This window comes from Pongo abelii, chromosome 7 (genome assembly GCF_028885655.2).
Source record: "Pongo abelii isolate AG06213 chromosome 7, NHGRI_mPonAbe1-v2.0_pri, whole genome shotgun sequence".
NCBI classification, from domain to species: Eukaryota; Metazoa; Chordata; class Mammalia; order Primates; family Hominidae; genus Pongo; species Pongo abelii.
Genome location: NC_071992.2, coordinates 18,865,533 through 18,887,757, shown reverse-complemented (window position 1 = coordinate 18,887,757; position 22,225 = coordinate 18,865,533). Strand labels below are relative to the sequence as shown.

General features: G+C 36.0%; 1 protein-coding gene across 11 annotated transcripts in view; it reads right to left on the bottom strand.

The window, feature by feature from the left end:
• Positions 1–6,681: 6,681 nt before the first annotated feature.
• The window catches only part of MICU3 (mitochondrial calcium uptake family member 3), a 101,788-nt gene continuing 86,244 nt past the window's right edge, over positions 6,682–22,225 (bottom strand). For 8 of the 11 annotated variants that reach the window (XM_054561219.2, XM_024251657.3, XM_054561223.2 and 5 more), the window contains 3 exons: positions 20,579–20,736; positions 18,382–18,450; positions 14,655–16,854 (listed from right to left, as the gene is read on the bottom strand). In XM_054561219.2, coding sequence (XP_054417194.2) covers positions 18,382–18,450; positions 20,579–20,736 — 227 coding nt within the window. In that variant the 3' untranslated portion in view covers positions 14,655–16,854. Of the gene's footprint in view, positions 14,362–14,654; positions 16,855–18,381; positions 18,451–20,578; positions 20,737–22,225 lie in introns of those variants that run through there. The other 3 variants (XR_008527772.2, XR_010141056.1, XR_010141054.1) reach the window with 2 other exon arrangements.

Here is a 22,225-nt window from a genome sequence, read left to right as displayed (position 1 = left end):
CAACCTTAGATAGGGGTAGATAGGCAACCCCAAGGATATTGCAACCTTTGGGCTAGAAGCCTTTATGTACTTGGATTGAAGATAAGTGAAAGAAAGGTTTGGACGGGAGCGGTGGCTCACGCCTGTAATCCCAGCACTTTGGGAGGCCGATCATGAGGTCAAGAGATCAAGACCATCCTGGCCAACATGGTGAAACTCCGTTTCTACTAAAAATGCAAAAATTAACTGGGCGTGGTGGCAGACACCTGTAGTCCCAGCTACTTGGGAGGCTGAGGCAGGAGAATCGCTTGAACCCAGGAGGCGGAGGTTGCAGTGAGCTGAGATTGCGCCACTGCACTCCAGCCTGGCAACAGAGCAAGGTTCCGTCTCAATAAAAAAAAAAAGAAAGGTTTATCTCCCCTGAGTTGTGGTCCCCAGTTGGCTACAGCCTCTGCACCACGGCACTGCCAGCCTAGGGTAGAATGGCTTCCACCATGCTCTGCCTGAAGACTTTCTGGGTCACGTATGTCCTGCCCAACTCCTATCTATACTTGCACCCAGGCCCCTGGTGGGGGATGGAGACTGGCGGCAGTAGCTGGACAGGGAGGGGAGGGTGAGGCCCTTGGCAAGGCAGAGGGTAGCCAAGAATCCTAGGAAGGTGGGGACGGAATGGGAACGAGAGCCATGAGTGAGCAGAGGCTCTAATCCCCTCCACAAGCTCCATTTTCCCACTGACTTAAAAATTGTTAAGAATTTCAAAAGGGTGACGCGGAAGATTAAAACCCATGTGTGGGGCCCTTCTGACATGGGGCTTTGTGCAACTATGGTGGTCACAAGGCCATGAGCCCAACCCAACTGTACGAGAGACTTCGTATTTAACCCAAGGAGATAGGTATAAGCAAACAACATCGCTTTACAATAAAATAATGAAAAATAACGTTTCTATTGTTGCTGTCCATGATTCATACATAGAAATCTAAAAATACCTACTTTATTTTCTTTAAAAATATATGAGAAATGTCCCTCTCATGAATATAAGAAAACTCTTAGGGAAATATAATTTTCCCTACTGTAACCATATTCCAGCCTACTGGTTAATAACGATGATGATACTAGCTGAACATACCCTATGTGTTGTGTTGGAGATTGTGCTAGGCATTTTCTATTAATTTACTTTATGTGAATATCTCAACTATGTCCTATAACATGGAGTAAGTACAATTTTTACCTCTACTTTATAGATGAAGAAGCTAACATAGAGAAGTCAACTTGTCCAAGACCAGAAAATGAAAAGAATGATCTATTTGAGTTTATTACACTAATGTAGAATAATTTAATATAGGAAGCCTATAAAAAGATATATTACATCTGGAGGTCAAGTTGGAAAAGTGATATAACCGATTTATCAGTGAATGCTGAAAGGCATTTGAGATGATTCAACACTCAATCCTTTTTCTTCCAAATCCAGGAAATAAAGGATACTTTCTTCTGATCGACAGCAAAATGTTAATTTGAAGGATTATAGAGATCATCCTATTAAAATGGGAATTCGAAAGATTTCTGCTGCCTCTATTAGTATTTTACACTCTTCTGGAAGCTATGATCAATGCAATACAGAAGATAGAAATAGAAGCAATAATGTAGATAGGGCAAAGACACATTTGCCCTAGTTTGAATGTAATATGACTGCCCACCACAAAACCTAAGAGAATCAATTGAAAAACTTTCAGAACTACCAAGAGTTCAGTTAAGTGCTGAACAAATAAAATCAGCTGCTTCTCTGTATACCCACAAAAATCAGATAGAAAATCTAATGGGAAAAATGTCCATTTTTTTTTTTTTTTGAGACAGAGTCTTGCTCTGTTGCCCAGGCTGGAGTGCAGTGGCACAATCGCAGCTCACTACAACTTCCACCTCTCGGGTTCAAGCAATTCTCCTGCCTCAGCCTCCCGAGTAGCGGGACTACTCCTGCCCACCGTCACACCTGGCTAATTTGGTATTTCTAGTAGGGATGGGGTTTCACCATCTTGGCCAGGCTGGTCTCAAACTCCTGACCTTGTGGTCCACCCACCTTGGCCTTTCAAAGTGCTGGGATTACAGGCATGAGCCACTGCGCCTGGCCAAATGTCCATTCTTAAAAGCAACAATAGGTATGCATATTATAGGAAAGACCATAATTGTAAGAAGCAGGCATGACCTGGATAATGAAACCCATAAATCTTGACTTGCAAGTAGAATATACAACTGAACTCAAATAATTATCACTGAATGAAATGGTATAGTATAAAGGTGTTGTGATGGTTAACATTATGTGTCCCCCTGACTGGGCCATTTGGTGCCCAGATACTTGGTCAAACATTATTCTGGGTGTGTCTGTGAGGGTGTTTTTGGAGGAGTTTAACATTTAAATCAGTAGACTAAAGCAGATTCCTGTCCCTAATGTGGGCAGGCCACATCCAATCATTTGAAAGTCTGAAGAGAACAAAAAGGCTGACTTTCAGCCAGTGAGGTGGCTCACGCCTGTAATTCCAGCACTTTGGGAGGCTGACACGGGCGGATCAGGAGGTCGGGAGATCGAGACCATCCTGGCTAACATGGCGAAACCCCGTCTCTACTAAAACATAAAAAAATTAGCCAGCCGTGGTGGTGGGCACCTGTAGTCCCACCTACTCAGGAGGCTGAGGCAGGAGAATGGTGTGAACCCGGGAGGTGGAGCTTGCAGGGAGCGGAGATCACGCCACCGCACTCCAGCCTGAGTGACAGAGCAAGGCTCCGTCTCAAACAAACACACAAACAAACAAAAGGCTGACTTTCTTCTGAGTAAGAGAATTCCTTCTGCCCAACTGCTTTCAAGTTGAAACATGAGCTCTTGTTAGATCTTAAGCCTGCCAGCCTTTGGACTAGAACTACACCATTGGCTCTCCTGGTTCTCAGGCTTTAGGATTGAAATAAGAAAGACAACGTCTGCTCACCTGAGTCTCCAGCTTGCCACCTCCCCCTGCAGATCTTGGGATTTGTCAGCCTCCATAATCACATGTGCTGATTTCTTACAATAAACCTCTTTATGTACATCCCATTGGTTCTGTTTCTCTGGAGAACCATAATACAATTGTCAAATCAGTCCAAATTAATTTATAATTTCAAAGTGATTAAATAAAAATCTCACTTGGAGAAGATAAAACAATTCTAATATTCATCTGAAAGGATAAGCCAGTATGAATAGTTTTTAAAAATTAAAAAGAAGAGGAATTTATGTGTGGCTATTGAAGAGGGAGGCACGTTAGTCTTACAAAATAGTCTAACATATTATAAAGTAAGTAAAACAATGTGCTTACAAGAACAGCCAGATAGTCCAAATGAAGAGAATAGTTTATTTACATCCACCCACAAGGAGTATGTTGAAATAGATTTAGGTATGTAAAAATCTTTTTAAATATTTAAAATATAATTTGCATTATATTAGGTGTCAAAAAGGAAGAATTATTCCATAAATAGTGCTGGATAAGTTGGTTAGATATTTGGGGGTCAAACAAACTAGGACCTCATTTTTTACCATGTAACAAAATTAGTCCCAGGTGGATTTTTTTAGTTATATGCAAAGAAAATAGAAACAATAAAATATATGACAGAATATTTATTAAATTGGAAGAGATATTTCTAAGCTTAAAAGCAATAAGGAAATGGCAACTAAAAAGATCACATCCAAATACATAAAAATGAAAACCTTTGAGAGATACATATATAAATAAAACTGAAATTATACATTGGAAGAATATGTGCAACTTATAGGACAGCCAAATGATCTATATATCTGATATACAAAGAGTGAATGAATAGATTTAAAAAAATATATGTGGCAAAAGACAGAAATAGATAATCCATAAATAACAAAAATCTTAATGGTTAGCAAAAAATGTCAATAACAAAGGGGTTTATTTCTAGCTTCTGTTAATAGTGGAGCAGTTTGATTGGACTAATCCTCCAATTAAAAACAAACAAACAAACAACTAGATAGTGCACTTTCCCCATCATAACCAGAATACATGGGTTCAGCAATCAAAAGTAGGATGTAAGAATGGCTCCTCTATTATATTTGTCTTAGTCTGTTTCTGCTGCTGTAACAAAATACCTTATACTGGGTAATTCATAAACAACAGAAACTTATTTCTCACAGTTCTAGAGGCTGGGAAGTCCCAGATCAAGCAGATTCAGTGCCTGGCGAGGGCTTGCTTTCTGCTTCCAATATGGCATCTTCTTGTGGCTCTTCACCTGGAGGAAGGGGTGAACAGTTCCCTTGCACCTCTTTTTCCAAGGCACTAATCTCATTTATGAGGGTTCCACTCTCATGACTTAATCACTTCCTAAAGCCCCCACTTCTTAATACTATTATGTTTGTGATTAGATTTCAACATATAAATTTTGGGAGGTCACCAACATTCAGACCATAGCAACACCTAATAACACACTTGCAGAATATTTGCTGCTGCTTCTGGCATCTTTGAGCTCTGCCATTTCAGAGATTTGAGTTCTTAAAGGGAACATGGTTTCCACCATGAGACACAATGGTTCCATTGAATTGGAGAAAGATTTCCATTTGGCTATTCTGGACTCCTCATGCTACTGAATCAACAGGCAGAAAGATGGATTGCTCTACTAGGTGGAGTGACTGATCCCTATTGCCAAGAGGAAACTGGGTTGCCTTTACACATTAGGAGCTAGGAAGACTATGTCTGTAACCCAGGAGACAGTTTGGGGTGTATATTAGTACTCCATATGCAATAGAAAAGTGTAGTAGAAAAGTACAGAAACCAAAATAAAAGGCAGGATAATTGAGGACTTGGAACTTTCAGGAATGAGAGTTTGAATTACTCTACCACGTTCTGGCTGCAGGTGGGTGAAATCAATGAATAGTAGAAGGAGGAAGCCATAAGTAACTATCAGGGCCTTGTGACCAACTGCAGAAAAAAGGGCTGTAGTCATTTTGCAGATTTCCTTTTTTGCTTTTCATATGTATGTACTTATGTATATATGCTCACATTTTCCTCTTCTTGCTCCCTTCTATTAAAAAAAATTTTATATGCAAGTTGCTAGAGGTTAAATTCACAATTAGTCTTTGGGCAACAGACTATCCAGTGGAACTGGGATGATTCTAAAGGGCAATTAATATAGCCACAGCACTGTATGCAATGATTGTTGCATCTCCTCATTTTGAAGATGATGAGTATCCTGTTAGGTGAAATGTAGAGTTATTATTGTATGGCATTCAAGTGTGTGTAGAAGGTATATATGGACAGTGAGTACTCAAAGGGGCAGACTATGCTGTTTATTGATTTATTTCCTCTTAGCTCCAAATTCACCATATTTTGGCCTACTTTGTAATAAATGAAGATGGATTTTGTAAATATTTCTCCTTTGCTAGCCAGCCTAGTGTTAAACCTTGTCAGCAGAGGGTTCTGGAGGGACGCTAGAGGAGGAAGGGATTTTCCTTTCCTCGTTCTGGTACGATTCACTCTCTAGGCTGTTGTAGGGCACACTCCACCCTCCCCTGCACGCTTATTCCGTGTGGTTTCTCCCATGCTGCAGGCTGCAACTTTCTCAAGTGTTCGGCTGGGGATTATCCGGGATTTCCCAGATGGTATGGGCCTGCACACCAAACCAAGTCACTGCTCCCCACATCTTTTCAGTCCTAGAATCCCAGGGCCATCCTGCAAGCATGCTGGGCTCCTAGAGAGGGCTGCTTCTCCAGATTTTGGTTCCAGCAGTGCCCAGCCACCACCAGCTCCCTCTGACACTCAGTGAGTTCACTCTGATGATTTAAGACTCCACTTTCTGTGGATGGACCCCCTGGCACCCCAGAAACTTCTAGCAACTCCCACTTAGGCTCCCACTTACAAGGCACCTTAGTGACTTCTCCACTATCCAGTAAATCAAAGGTGTGCCCTTTCCAAAGACATCTGGATTTCAGCCCTAGTAGGGGGAAAGCTCTATATTGGGAGCTCTATCTCAGTCTTAGCCATAATGGTTGCTCCTGATATCTGCTAGTCTTTTATTTGTTAAAATTATCTTAACTTTCACTAGTCAATTTGCCATTATTCCAATCATTTCTTGCATTAAAATTTCCCTGTTTAAATGGTGGTTTTTGTCCCCTAACTGGACCCCAACTACTACATCTGGTAATACTCCTTGCCTTGACATTATTTTGTCTGATGTTAATACAGCCACTCCAGTTTCTTATTACTTTTTACATGGCATCTTTTTTCTCTATCATTTTACATGTACTCTATCTATGTCTTTATATATAAAATACATATTTTCTAGGCAGCAGATAATCTTCATTAAAAACTGATAACATCTGAGTTTTAGTTGGAATGTTTAGTGAACTTACATTTAACATAATTACTAATTTGGTTGAATTTATGTAATCACTTTGCTATTTTATTCTATTTGTTGTACCCATTTTTTTGTTTCCTACTTTCCTGCCTTATGGGTTAGGCATTTAAAAAAAATTATTGCATTTTAACTCACTTATGGTTCTATGGGTCACAATCTATATTAACTGAATTAATACTATGCCATTGCACCTACAATACAATCTTACAACAGTATACTTCTATTTACCCCTTTCTGTCCTTTGCGATATTATCAAATACTTTAATGATAAACTCGGCAGTGCATTATTTTCATTTTAAAGAGTCAATTGCCTTTTTCTTTTTCTTTTCTTTTTTTTTTTTGTTTTTTGTTTTTTGAGACACAGTCTTGCTCCCAGGCTGCAGTGCAATGGTGCTATCTCGGCTCACTGCAACCTCCACCTCAATCAAGTGATTCTTGTGCCTTGGCCTCCTGAGTAGCTGGGATTACAGGCACGCGCCACCATGCCTGGCTAATTTTTGTATTTTTGTAGAGATGGGGTTTTACCATGTTGCCCAGGCTGGTTTTGAATTCCTGACCCCAGGCAACCCACCGCCTCGGTCCCCCAAAGTGCTGGGATTACAGGTGTGAGCCACCGCGCCTAGTCTCAATTGCCTTTTTATACTTAAGGGAAAACACTGTATATTTTACTAAACATTTATCATTTATGTGGTGAACTTTTATATTTTGTATGTATCAAAATTTCTGGCTAGTTTCATTCCCCAACTGCCTAAAGAAGTTCTTTTAACTCTTCTAGTGTGCAGGTCTGCTGGTTACATTCTCTCTGACAATATTTATCGGAAGGTGTCTTTATATAACCATTATTTTAAAAGACTTTTACTGAATTATACTATTCTAGTTTGACACATTTTCTTTCCACCGTTTAAAGATGTTGTACGATTATCTTCTGTTCTCCATTGTTACTGATAAGTCAGCACTGATTCTTATCGTTACCCTTGTATATATCTTTTGTCTCTGAAAAAAAATTTTTTTTTTTTGCTTTCTCGCCATTTAATTAGGATATGAACAGATGTGGGTTTGTTTGGGGTTAAACTTCTTGAAACTCTTACACATTTCTTCAAATTTGGGAAGAATTTTGGTTAGTACTTTTTCAATTTTTCTTTTACTCTCCCACCCTCTTCCCCTCTTCTTGGTCTCCAATTACACTTACAGTAGTCTGTTTTGTGTGGTTCCATAGTTCACTGAGGTGCTATTCTTTTCTTTTCCTCAGTAGTTTTTTCTTTTTGTGCATCAGTTTGGATAGCTTGTATTTCCCTGCCTTTAAGTTTACTGATCATTTCTTCCGTCTCCAATCTTCTATTAGGTTCACAGAATGAATTTTTATTTCAAATATTATATTTTTCAATTCTAAAATTTTCATTTGGTTTTTATAGTTTTCATTGTTCTGTCTGTAATTACCATCTCCTTACCTATTATGCTATTATTTTTACCCTTGAACATGTTTATAACAGTTCTTAAAGTTTTTATCTGCTAATTCAAATATGTGGGTCACCTCTGGGGCCTTTTTCTATGAATGACTTTCTCCCCTTTTTAAGGATCACATTTTCCTGCTTAGCCTAATATTGGCTTACTTTATAGTGGATGTTGTGGATACTACACTGTTGACAATAGGAATCTGCTGTCTTCCTGTGCAGGTATTGAGTTTTGTTCTGGCAGGTAGCTGCAGTACTGATAGGATAGCTTGGTCCTGTCAAGGCTTAATTTTAGGATAGGTCAAGAGTTGTCTTTACTTTAGAGGTACAGTAGCCTTACCCCTAACCTGTGACCTTTACTTAATGCTTGGGTTGTTCAGTGAGACCTTCACACACTGGCTGATTTGAACACCGATGGCTCCCAGCACTATGTGACCTCCAGTGACTGTTTTCTGCTGTGCCCCATGAAGTCTTGCCTTGCTTATGTGCAGCTTAGTATTCAGTCAGACTTAAGAGTACCCCTATGCAGATTTTTGGTGCTTCTTTTCTGCACAGCTCCCCTTCCCTGGTACTCTGTCCCATAAATTTCAGCTACTTGAGCTATTCTTAACTCTGGTCCCATTTCTGCCATCCCATGCAACTCTTTTTTTGTCTGGGCTCCACTTACTTCTGCTGTAGTTTGGAAAGCCCTCCCAGGAAGAAAGCCACTGAATGTAGAGTTCTACCACACAGTTTTCCCTTCTTTCAAGGATCGAGGCCCTCAATTATTTGTTGTACAATGTCGTAGTTGTTTATGGTAGAAGGATAAGTCTAATAGTCATGGCTCTCCAATGGAGGTTTTGATTTCAGCAAATGCTTATTTCTAGAAATTCTATCTCATATCTGTTTAATCCCTACAGTTTTCTCATTTTGTATAACAATTTTTGAAATTCCAAAGTTAATTTCACATATAGCCTGTATTCTGTATTCAGTTCCAACATATGCATTTTCTGCAGTCTAAATGTATTGTTGCCTTTGATCTTCACTCATAGTGGCTACCTTTATCTGGATTTGGTTGAATTCTTTAAAAGTTTATGCTTGATTACCATCTAAGACTCTTCTGGGATAGTTTCTTCTGCTTCATTCTGGGGGGTGTGTGTGTGTGTTTGTGTACACTGATCTCAGGAACTTTTGGGATTCCCTTAAAAGTTTTAACTCAGAAAACAAGGGCCCATTCATTCAGGTCCTCTCCCTCACTGCTGTTTCAAAGCTGAATATGCTCACACACTGTCAGTAGAGAACTCTGGCTTCAGGGCAATCTCTCCTCTCTATAAAGCCCGCAGGCTCCCAACCATTCCAGTTCCAACCATCTGTGAACTCTGTTGCTCTAGCTGAGGGGCCTCCCCTTATGTGGTCTGGTTCTTGGTGATTTCTAGCAAGTCCGATTCAGGCTCTAAACTGATAGTTTTCACTCCTGGCTACTTGGGGCTCAGCACGTAGATTTTTTTAAAAATTATTTTTACCCCTTTTTTGTTTTTTAAGGGAAGAAATCACAGGACACTAGAAATAGTTCAGTGTACACTGTATTTGGGGTTTAGCTATTGTGGAGCAGAAATCAACCTAAGCTTTTAAAACCTCACATATCTGGGAGCAAAAACACATATGTTAATTTGCTAACCAGTCAAATAACAAAAATGAAAGGCAACAAAGATTATCTAAATTTCTAACATACATCTTTATGTGGCAATTCATCACTATGAGAAACTGAATTAGTAGGATAATCTATTTAGTATTTCCTTTTGCTTAATTTACTTCTTAGTCCAAATAGTAAAGGATACTTTCCACAGACTGAATCTTTGTAAATTTTAGAAAAAACATATTTAAGTTGACAAATGAAGGCTGACATTTGGCTATGCTTTAATAGGCTGAACAACAAGCAAATCCTATTGCTTTATTTGTTCATTGTGCAATACGTCTTGACATCACCTTCTCCTCTTTCTTAAATTTGCCTACTTAGCAGGGCACAATGTAGTTTTGATGTGCAATCTGATTTCAAAAGAATCTTTGTGAAAGCTAATCTTCTGTACACTCACTGTAATTAAATATTACAGCACAAATGGTACATAAGATAGTCACTTACTTGAGAACCTCTTAGCACCAAAGAGCAATGACATAAAAAAGTATAGATTTTCAGGGTGCTTTTCATAGATTTTTCAGCTTAAATATTTAACTCTTATAGCACCTAGAGCTTGCAAAAGCATGATATAGCATACACTCAAAATATCTTTACTGTTTTATTCTGTCCTGAACTCTTATTTTACCTCAGTTTAAAATCTGCTAGCAGACTAATGTGCTTACCTTTAAGTTACTTGCTTCATTCCTAAAAAATATGCATATAGGAAATGCCATACTGCATTAGATTAAATAATCAAGTTCAGTTGTCTCTGATGGTAAATGTGACCAGAATCTACTGTGTCAGAGAGTATGGCTGCCATCTTTACCTTTTTTAACCGAGTAACTGATTCCCCGTGATGTTCCTTGATCAATTCCTTCCTTCTGCAGTCCTACCATCCAAACCTAAACTGTGTGGTAGTTCCACAAATTTACAATCACCATAATACTTTTATTTTTTCTTCAAACCATCTCTTCACACTTCAAGAAGTAGTCTAACTCTAGATTTGGTGAATAAATTCACCCAATACATAGCCTTCATGATTTATTCCCACTTTTACCAGATTGAGATCCTAAGTGTTAAAAATGTGCTTTTCTTAAAAAGTAAAGATACCCATGCTAAAAATAATAGTTCAATAACAGCTCATTAAATATAACCATGCCCCCATCTTCAAAGATAACCATCCTTAAGTTCCTTGTGGGTACTTCCAGATATATTATAACTATGTCTAACTGTGGAGTTAAATATGTTGTTTTGGATGCCCATTTTTCCTCAGTCCCTCTTGAAACCATACTATAATGACAGAAAAGGAATTTTTTTTTAAGTACAGGTTTCTTTCTCAAGGACAAGAAAACTGGAAGAGAGTACAGGGACAAAATTTTTAAATCTCAGAAACATATGGTAATAAACTCATAGACCATAGAGAACTGGTCTATGCATAGAATGCCTGCAACAGGGAGACACCTTGAAAGTGGCAGACTCACCCCACAGAGTTCCTGAAAGGCTTAAGTGAAGGATTCAGGTACCTCTCAAGGTTGTACTATAAGAAGGATTGACTGAAACTGTTTAGGAAGCATTTACATTACAGGCTCCTCCTTGCCTGAAACACATCCCCCTGGATCTCCCCTCCCAAACACATCAGCAGAAAACCCTTCAGTGGTCAAATCAGAGAGATGTTTTTTTTTTTTTTTGAGATGGAGTCTTGCTCTGTTACCCAGGCTAAGTGCAGTGGCATAATCTCGGCTCACTGCAACCTCCACCTCCCAGGTTCAAGTGATTCTCCTGCCTCAGCCTCCCGAGTAGCTGGGACTACAGGCGTGCACCACAATACCTGGCTAATTTTTGTATTTTCAGTAGAGATGGGGTTTCACCATCTTGGCCAGGCTGGTCTTGAACTCCTGACTCATGATCCACCCGCCTTAGCCTCCCAAAGTACTGGGATTACAGGTGTGAGCCATCGTGCCTGGCTACCAGAGAGGTATTATATGCACAAGGAGAAGAGAGGATTGAAGTTGGGGGTAACATATTGAAGAAAGGGGATTCAAGATTTCTTTCTCACTCAACTTTGAACAAAATAGCAGCCAACCTTTAAACTGCCAGGCAGGCGAAATCTGGCCAGCCAAAGAGAAAAGACCTATACATACTGATAGTCAAGACTCCTCATATGAAATGCCCCAGCTACAACAGCAAATAATAAAATCCATCAGTCAAAAGCTCATCTCAGCCACACAGAGATTCAAACTTCTTTGTAAATATGAACATATACCAAAGGATTGCCAGATATTTGAGAAATAACTCTAATATGAGAAACCCAAAATACAAATGGGAAAAAAAGAAATAAGGCAATGAAGGGAGCAGAAGAAAACTTTAAAGAAACTGAAATAATCAGAGAGAATAAAAGATAATAGATGAAACAAGAATGGGAGAAGATAAAAAAGGAAAACTTAAGAAAAAAGAATATGATGAAATTAAAAAAAAAAAACCTCAAGAATGCAAATAGAAGACTAAGAGGAAATCTTTAAAAGGTACAATAAAAAGACAAAGACATGAACAGTGGAAAAGAAAGATTACAGGCTGAGTATAGGAGATTCATTATCTGAATAATAGAAATACCAGGAAAACTGAGCAGAGAAAACAAGAGGGGAGGAAGTTCTCAAATAAATAATTACAATTTTTTTCCAGAACTGAAAGCCATGAGTTTTTAGGTTGAAAACACTGTTGAGTGCTCAGCACAAACATCAAGCAAAAGACCTTTATCAAGGTACATTAATTTGAAATTTTGGAATAGTAGGGGCAAAGGGAAGATTCTACTAACTCCTAGAAAGAAGAAAAAAAGGTAATGGATTAGAATATAGCATCTGATTTCTTGGGAACAAACTGGAAGCTGGAAGACAGTGGGGCAATGCTTTCAGAATTCTGAGGGAAAAGGTATACCATTCTCTATTTCTATCCCTGGATGAGCCGTTACCCAAGTAGGAGGGTACAATAAAGGCGTTTTCAGCATACAAGATCTCAAAATTTACTTACTGTGCAACTTTCTCAGGAAATATGGAGGCTTATGCTCCATTCCAAAAAATAAAAAGACAAACAGGATGACCTAGGAGATAGAGAGGGTTAAATACAATCTTGAAGAGAGACAGAGGGGAGATCCTAGAATAACAGCTCTGGGCCAGGCCTAGAGGACAACCATTCTAGATGGGACAGTAGGATGGAAAGCTCCAGCAGGCATTTCTAACATAACAAAACCTTACCTATTACCTTATATATTCAAATATATTAACCATGCATGTATAGTTCTGGTCACCAGTCTGGGAGAAGTTAATTATAACTAAATAAAAGGTAGACAAACAAGCAAACTGAAAAGGACAAAATTATTAACTCTAGGGAAAGTAAGAAGATGTATAAGGAAGCAAATATAGTAACTGAAGATGACATAATAATTAACTCAGGTTATACTCTATACTGAAAGGATAGTGGAGGGGAAACATGTCTGTGTGTCTTGGAGGGTGACTTGAGTAAGGGAGACAAATCCTTATCTTCCATTGTAGGAAGTCAATAGTTAACAAGCTAAAAATAAGACCAATCAAAAATGTTGATATAAACATATTATCTTGAAATATGAAGGTAGATACCAAAAGAAACTGCCAAAAGATTTGAAAGTGATTGCCTCTGAGAAGCACAAAAGAGGGATGGTGGTTTTTTTTTTTTTTTTAAAGACTTTAGAGTTGTCTTTTAAAAATATATGCACATAACTTTAATAAAACTAAAACATAGTTCTATGCAATCAGAGTATATTCTAAACACAAACTAGTACAGTACACGTTCTTTCATACCTTACTATGCTCCCATTAAAATATTTTACAGATCATGTCATATAAACATAAGTGGATCTCCTACTTTTTTCAGTTATTATTTTAATAGTTGTATAGTATTTCATTGAATAAATCTATCTATTGACATGCAAATTTACTAACCCATGTATTGGGATATGATAGTCCCACAAGTAAAACTGTGAGATATTTCTCTATTGCCCTCCAAAGATGCTGCCCCCAAACTTACAGCTCACCAGCAACATTCAAGAGTTCTGAATTGCCCCCCACACTCAGTACTATACATTATATAACTATCCTTTCAATGTGCAAGGTGAAAGGATATGTTGTCATTTTAACTTGCATTTCTTTACATTTATTTTTCCAAAAACTGTCTACTCAGTCCATTAAAAAAAGAATCTATCCTCATTCAGATCCCTCTCCATTCTCTTATCTTTTCTATTCTATTTTTTTAAGTACACCTCTCTCTCTTCCTTCACAGTGCTGGACAAAATTTATCCTTCCCAGAAAACTTTCTCTGTGCATGTAGTCACAATTATAGGTATATTCCTCCATTTTTAAGATGTGTGCCAAAAATACTGATTATGCTATATAGAGAATTACAAATAAAGTATTTCACAGAATCTAAGATGCAACATTGCAAGGTGTACCATTATTTTATCAACTACTAAGAAATTAAAAATGCTACCAATTTTTTTACAAACCACAGGGATTTCCTATCACTTAGAATTTTTATTACACTTTCTGAATATTATGGAATTCATATTTTTATATCTTTTGGAAGTAAAATAACTATATTTTAAAAAGTGTTAATTTACTATATGGCCATAAGTAAGTAGGATAATAACTAGTGTATTTTGAAACATTTCTAGGTGTTATCTTAGTAAGATGATACCTACAAAATTAATACTCCATTAAGTCACATATAAACTTTCTGAAAAGTTTTCCAGTACCAATGACCATAGTTCTATAATTGAGGAATTCCTACAATATACTTTGAGAGGCTTTATAGCTCTGAGTTACTTACCCACAAAGGTGTTGATGAGATAAATGTCATTAGCTTGTGTTGCCACAGAAGAGGGAATAAAATCAAAAGAGGTTTAGTAACCCATAAAGATTTCCAAAGTTTGAAGGTTACATTTTCAGAAAGTCATTATTAGTCCACAGATACATATAAAAGCCAAGTACAATGTTTCTTGATTCAAGGGCAGAAATATTTATTTTAAGATAATATAAGAATGTAAGACAGGTTGCTTTGCAATTTATAATAAGAACAGTAAGTTGGAACTTAAGCTAAATAAATTGCTTATTATGAAATGATTCTGAGAAGTACCATAAACTGTTTATCATGTATGCTTTCTGTAAAAAGTTTAATATGAATTTTATGTATAACTTAATTTTTCCAAAGAACAGTTTATAGAAGGAAACACTGACAATAACAGCATACATGTAGTCAGTACATTATTATTTTCAAACCACTAGCAAATTTTAAATTGATATAAGCAACAATTCAGTGAGATATTTTTATCTCTCATTTTATAGATGATAAAATTCAAGAGTGATAGTATGATGGAAATCACTGTAATTTACCACTTTCTTTTCTATTTTATCAGAATATTTATTTATTCACAATTTAATATTATGTTGCAGCCTTACAAATGTTTTCATCCACTCACTCGGATAAGCAATAAAGAATAAAATAAAGATTGCATATGTACAATGGTATTTTTCCTTGGGAAAATGACAGAATTATAAAGGATTTCAATGGGCTAATTTAATTTTTAATCTATATTTGCAGGATTTGCCATGTATGCAACATAGTATAACTTATAGTCAAGGATTAAAGGAAACTGCATTTTTTTCAATTACTTTAGGTACCAAATCATATTGAGAACATTCAGTGTAAGGTGAAATAGACCTGAGGTATGTTATATGAGTGGGTAGGCATTTTCATTTAGTCAGTCAATTAAATCAACTTTCAAAGCAAGTGAAATTATATTATTATACTATATGGGATCCTTGAACTTATAAATAATATATTTTAAAATTACTGTCATAAATAATATTAGATAAAGAATGTAAAAAGTCTAACATACAAAATCAATGCTAAGAGTAACATTTTCTTGGAAATAACACTACTTTTATAAATAAGCTGATGCAGATCAATTTCACATTTAATAACTTATAAAAACAAAGTCAGTGTTTTCTAGTTTCATAAGCAAAAGCAAAGTAATAGTTGGAGTGTATGTAACCTACTTTAAATATGTCTTAGAAAGGAAGATAAATGAACTTATCTTCCATATGCAATATGTAAATATATTAATTTAGATTAATTGTTCTATTTTTGTGTAGTATCTTTGTATAAACTAAGCATTTTTAATTGAACAGATTTCTATTAAGTATTATCAAATTGCTTCTCTATGTACAAATCTAATTTTGTTGTGATTCAACAGAAAGTTTTTATTTTCCCTTTTAAGACATATTCTTTTGAAATAATAAATTATATTTAAATTATTATTACTGGCTGTTTAGCATCACTCTTCAAGTGGTCCTTTTGCAAGAAACAAAAATATTAGCTTCTACTTAATATATACATCAGTCTTATAAACCATTTTATATTAGTCTTTTACAATACTCATTTGATGCTAGACATATGTTAACAATATGCAGTAAGTTACAGAGTGTAAGACATTATTTTTACTAGTGTTACTAACGTGTACCACCTACGATTAGGAGCAGCTTCATGTTTAAGAAGATAATGACAATGACAATGATTACTGTTACAACAAGTACCACTGCTTCTACTATCAACACATGACTTTTGGGGGAGAAAAATTCTACACTTTAAATTTCTTTACTGTATACATAAAAGAATAACAGACATTCTGTTGACTTTGGCAAATAAACAACAATTTTTAAAAACTTTATACAAGTCAAACAACATATGTTAATAAAGTACTTTTAAAAGTTAAAAGTACATGTAAACAATCGTTTTATATAGTAGCTTAATTTCTATTTGTTTTCAAAATTATCTCACTGAAATTAAAAACTGGGCAAATAACAGGAATTTAATTCTAAGGGTATTATAAATCTCAAGCAATATTCATCTCTGAAAATAAGTTCACAGTCCAAAATCAAAGAAAATGCGATGTTCATTTTTAGGCGATCAACATTCCATGAGTCATAAATTATTCTGAAATGAGGAAAATTTCTAATGAATAAATAAATAAATAAATAATATTGAAAGTACATTCATATGTAGTCACCGGAAGTATCTATATACTTCTGAAGGGAATGAAAAAGTGCAGAGAGTTCAGCAAATCAAGGCAAAGCTCAACTTGATTTTATATATGTAACAGTTGTAGTACCAAGATGCATTTTATCTGTTTTATGTTTAAGAATTCAGTTCCAGAAAAAATATCAATTTCAAGGCATTCACCTTTTCCTTCATTCTCTACTTCTTCTGACCTCAGACCTGCTTCCACTCTCAAAATTTTGCTTCTTGTTATCTGTCACACAGATAGTAATCCTTTAAACTTTGTTTTAGGAGTATCTAATTAAAAAAAAATAGTAACACAAAAGCAATATTTATTTAGGAGATATCTGAGGTGATAGTGTTAATCAAATATTCTTATAATAATATGAAATGTAAGGAATTCAATAAAAACACCCCACATAAAATATAAGACACAAAGACTTAAAAGCTGAGTGTTTTGTTTAGTCATCTGTGCAATCCTCAGTCTTAGGCTTAGAGAAAGGTAGCCACTTCCAGGTATGGCTCTATGCACTATTACTTACAATCAGTGGTGCCAGTGTGATACTAGAAGTCGGTCGGGAACACTACCTGTGTGGACATACCAGTCAATGGTCCTTCTTTTTTTTAAATGTTTAGTTTAAGAATTTATAAGGCAGTTTAAAATTCCTTAAAATGGAGATTAGGAAGACCTGACTTCTTTTGTTAACTCAGCTACAACGGTTACCACCTTAGATAAGTAAGTAAGCCTGCTTGCCTCTAAACATTTTAGATGAGTATTTTCCAAAATGGGTTTCATAAAACACTAGATCTCAAACCTAATTTGCAAAATGCCGAATACTGCCATTTCCTTTTGGCAAGACAAAATGCATAGTAGCATATTACAATGTAATAAACTCTATGGGGAAGAAACTTATTTAACCATTTTTATTATGATATTTCTTAAACTTGACTAAGCAAATTTTTTTTTTTAAGTGTGCATTGATGTGCTGAGGAACCACTTTGGGAAACACCGCTATTTATCTATCTATCTATCTATCTATCTATCTATCTATCTATCTGTCTATGCTTCAAGCTTGAGAAAAACAGCAAGAAACATATACATGAATATACTTGCAAACATTTTTAAACCAACAATAAAATCTCCATTGCAGAAATCTAACTAATAAAAACCCACAACTGACCAAAATTTTATCGCTACAGTTGACTTTTGAAAGAAAAAAGAAAAAAACAAACCCCTTGCTTGGAGATTAGAAACAAGTTTGACACATTTCTTTGGGTTATAAATAATAAAAATGTGATAAGGAATAATAAGATATAATAAATACGAAGTAATAAATGAATAAGATAGAATGAAGCTTAAATTCTGGTTTTCCACTGACTAGCAAGTTATCCTATGCAAGTTACTTGTTAAACATTGATTTTTCTCTGTTGTTAAATGGGATATCTGTGAGAATTAAATGAGATACTACCTGTGGAAGAACACTTAATATAGTGCCAGACAACTAAAATAACTAAACAAATAAGCTGTTATTTTTTGTGGATGCTCAGAATCATGATCCTAAAAAACAGTAACAAATATTCTTTGGGTGCTAATTATCCTATATTATAAAAGTCCAATTTTGATTTATTACATTGTGTCTGCTCACATACAAAACTTCAGGTTTAACGTAAAATTTTTCAAGCAAGATACTCTAATGACTTAAAAATTAAAAATAAATTAGATAATTCTATTTCTTTCGGCTATTTTCTAAATGTTATAACAGAAAAATAAATTATGATCCCTATTGTTACTGAACAAATTTAGACAAATAGAAGCTAACATACTTATCTGCTATGAAGTTCTTTCTTCAGGCAGGATTTGAAAGTGGGGTACTTCTGGACTGTTTTATAACCCTGTAAAACAGAAGAGCAAAGTGTGCAAATGTACAGAAAGACAAATACAGCATGATTTCACTTACATGTGGAATCTAAAAAGTCAAACTCATAGAAGTGTAGAGCAGAATGTTAGTTACCAGAGGCTGGAGGGCTGGGGGACTGCGGAGGAAAGGGGGAAACTGACCAAAGGATACAAAGTTCCAGTTAGACAGGAAGAATATGATTTTGAGATCTATTGTGCAGTAAGGTGACCATAGTTAGTAATCATGTATTTCATATTTCAAAAATGCTTTTAAAAATTACATTTAAAATGTTCTCACAATAAAATGTGAGCTGATAGATTTCTTAATAAGTTTGATATAATCATTCCACTATATATATATCAAAATATCACATTTACCCCATAAATACGTATTTGTAAGCTATTATTTGTCGATTAAAAATAAAAATTTAAAAAAGTGCAAACGTAAATAAAATGCTAAAGGCCACAGGTATGTAATAAATAAAAATAAAAACCTAACACTTAAGAGAGCAATACAGTGTCAAACGTTTCTAGCGTACTTTATATTTAATTTGATCTTGCTACTCTAAAATTTTTGAGGCAAAATAAATGATTTTCAATGTATGTTGTTTCAAGTACTTCTGGCATCATCTAAAATGTTAACAACTAACCACCAGGTGGCAGTTAACTACACAGCATCTTTACTCAAGTAGCTTGGACTTTAAAGTCATTAAAAATCTTTAAAAATACTGTCTCAGATAAATCTTGAGGTTTTGGATATATAACTTTTTCTCTTTTAAAATGTATAATACTGGCCAGGTACGTAATCCCAGCTGTAATCCCAGCACTTGGGAGGCCAGCACTTGGGAGGCCAGGGCGAGAGGATTACTTGAGGTCAGGAGTTTGAGACCATCCTGGCCAACATGGCAAAACCCTGTCTCTGCTAAAAATACAAAAAATTACCCGGGCACGGTGGTGCACACCTGTAATCCCAGCCACTCAGGAGGCTGAGGCAAGGGAATCTCTTGAACCCGGGAGGCAGAGGTTGCAGTGGGCTGAGATCGCGCCACTGCACTCCAGCCTGGGCAACAGAGCAAGACTCCCATCTCAAAAAAAAAAAAAAAAAAGGATAAAACTTAGGGATATTCTTGCAAGAGGGAAGATTGAATATTCTAGCTCTTAATTTTAACAGAACATTTTTTTCTCTTTTTCTATTTGTGGCACATCCATAATATGTTAGATATGTACACATTTATTGATTCATACTATATTTCTAGCTTTAAAACATGTTTCTTGGGGGAAAAAAATCACTGAATTTCTGGTAATTATTTTTTACTGTAAGATTTCGATAAACAAAAAAAATTTTTAACTTATTTTTCATATTAAAAAGTACTGATTATGCAGTAACATAAGAGCATCAAGTTACCTAGAGGAAATCTGTGTCATCTAAAATGAGAAATAGTGGCCAGGTGTTGTGGTTCATTCCTGTAATCTTAGCACTTTGGGAGGTCAAGGCAGGAGGACTGCTTGAGCCCAGGAGTTCAACGTCAGCCTGGGCAACAGAGTGACCTCGTTGCTACTAAAAAAAATTATAAATTAGCCAGGCATGGTGGCATGCACCTATAGTCCCAGTTACTTGGGAGGCTGAGGCAGGAAGCTCACTTGAGCCCAGGAGTTCAAGGCTGCAGTGAGCTGTGATCATGCTACTGCACTCCAGCTTGGGTGACAGAGCGAGACCCTGTCTCTAAAAGAATAAATAAAATTAAATTAAAATAAAATAAAGTGACAAATAGTGATATTTATTTGTATAGTAACAAGTCCGAAAAGCTAATATGCAGACTAAATGTTTTGAAAATATTTGGCAACATTTTTCTTCCACAAACGAGGATGAAGACATTAGATTAATTGAATATGAAAATAAATTATTATAAGGTCAAACTGATTTCACATTTTTTAAAAAGCATTCTCTTTTATCACCTCAAATTGTTTTTTAAGGGAAGTAAGGCCTATGATTTTTTCTTTTCAAATAAAGCATTCATGTTTATATCCTTAAGAAATTAAGATAAATTATTTCTCAACTTAGATGGATTGATTTCCCTCAGACTTTAAAAAGGATATCAATAGGTTTAAAATGTGTAGGTTTACCCGGAATCCTCTATGGAGTCTGTCTTTCATAATTCCAATAAATTCTTTATAACTTAATTGATCATCTTTGTCAACATCAAAAATCTTGAAGACAGTATTCACTAAATGTGGTGAAAGTTTGAGTCCAGTAGCTACATAGACGGCACGTTTAAATTCATCTAGATAAATGTTACATAGAAAAAGAATAGACTTATTATTTTTATAATATGTGTTAATTACTAGAAAGGTTGTCAAAGAATTTGTTTTCTAAATGTGAATCATGATCTTATGCAACATGGCTTTCCATTAATCATGCTGTCTTTTAGGTAATAAACATTTTTGTGGTTTAAATGAAAAGAGCCAAGCAACAGCTGTATCTTAGGTTAATAATGCATTCACATTCGATGAATGTTTAATGAGCACCTACTATCAGTGACAGATACTTTAGAAGTTAGTAAGATGAATAGGTTTTCAAGAAACTTACGGTTCAGATGGGAAATGAGACCCCTGCCCAAATAATCATTACACAGGGCCACACAAAAAGTACCAATAAAGTGCTATGAGAATCTGGAGATGAGTGATCGCTTCTGTGTGTAATGTGGAGCAGGGATAAGGGAGAGAAAGGCAGTGGTTAGGAAAAGGATGTGATTTGGTCTTTGAGCTGAACACAAAAGGACAATTTCAGCTTACAGATATGACAGAAATGGCAGATGAGATGACATGAATGAACCAAGGCAGGCGGGGAGGTGGGAGGGCATGAAGCACATTCAGAAAACAGGGAGTCTGGTCTGGGTGGAGCCGGGGACATCTAGGATCTCAAGAAACTCTGCACAGGGACTTTGAGGCAGGGAACCAGAACATTCTTCAATAGGCAATTGGAAAACTTAAGAGTTTCCCATTGCAGATGTGTCATAGAAAAGTTAATGTTTTAAGAAAGATTATTCTGTCAGGTGTGTAGGAAACATCAAAGAGGAAAGCAGCTAGTAGCAGGATTGTCCCTTTGGTGGCTACTACAATATTCCTTTTAAGAGGTAATAACCTGAATAAAGATACTTGTGATGGCAAAAAGAGATGGACGTATTTCTAGTGCCTGCAAGACAGGTGACACCATCAATTTTTTTCATTTCCCAGTTCTAAAAAACAAACAACTTTTCTATTCTGAACCCAGTAACCAGATATTGATTTGTCTCTTTGCACGTTGATGAGATTTATCACAGCAGTAAAGGCTAGTCTGTAGAGGCAGAGTTGCCAAAGGTTTTGGCTTTAAAACACTAAAATGGGTTGAGAATATGCCATATTTGAATATCTAGACTACAGAAAGGGTAAAATATAAAATTTTTCAGGTTTCTCTTATTCAATGAATAAATGAATAAAGCCACATAATGAAATCAGTATCTATGTTTTTGGGAAAGAGAAATTATCATCAGCACTTAGGGACTGCAGTTTGGCTTCTCTCTAGAACATAATAATAAAAAAAAGACTGTCCTCTGGGGTTTAAGCTTGTGCATTAACATAGATTATGGCAGAGACAAGTAAAATCACCTTAAAGACAAACAAGTCCCCATATGGCAAGAATTTTTAAAAAGGACATGGCCGTGACGGGAGGGAAGGTGATCACAGCCACAGGATCCTAGGAAAAGGGCTTGGGCTTCTTAGTCCACCTACAGC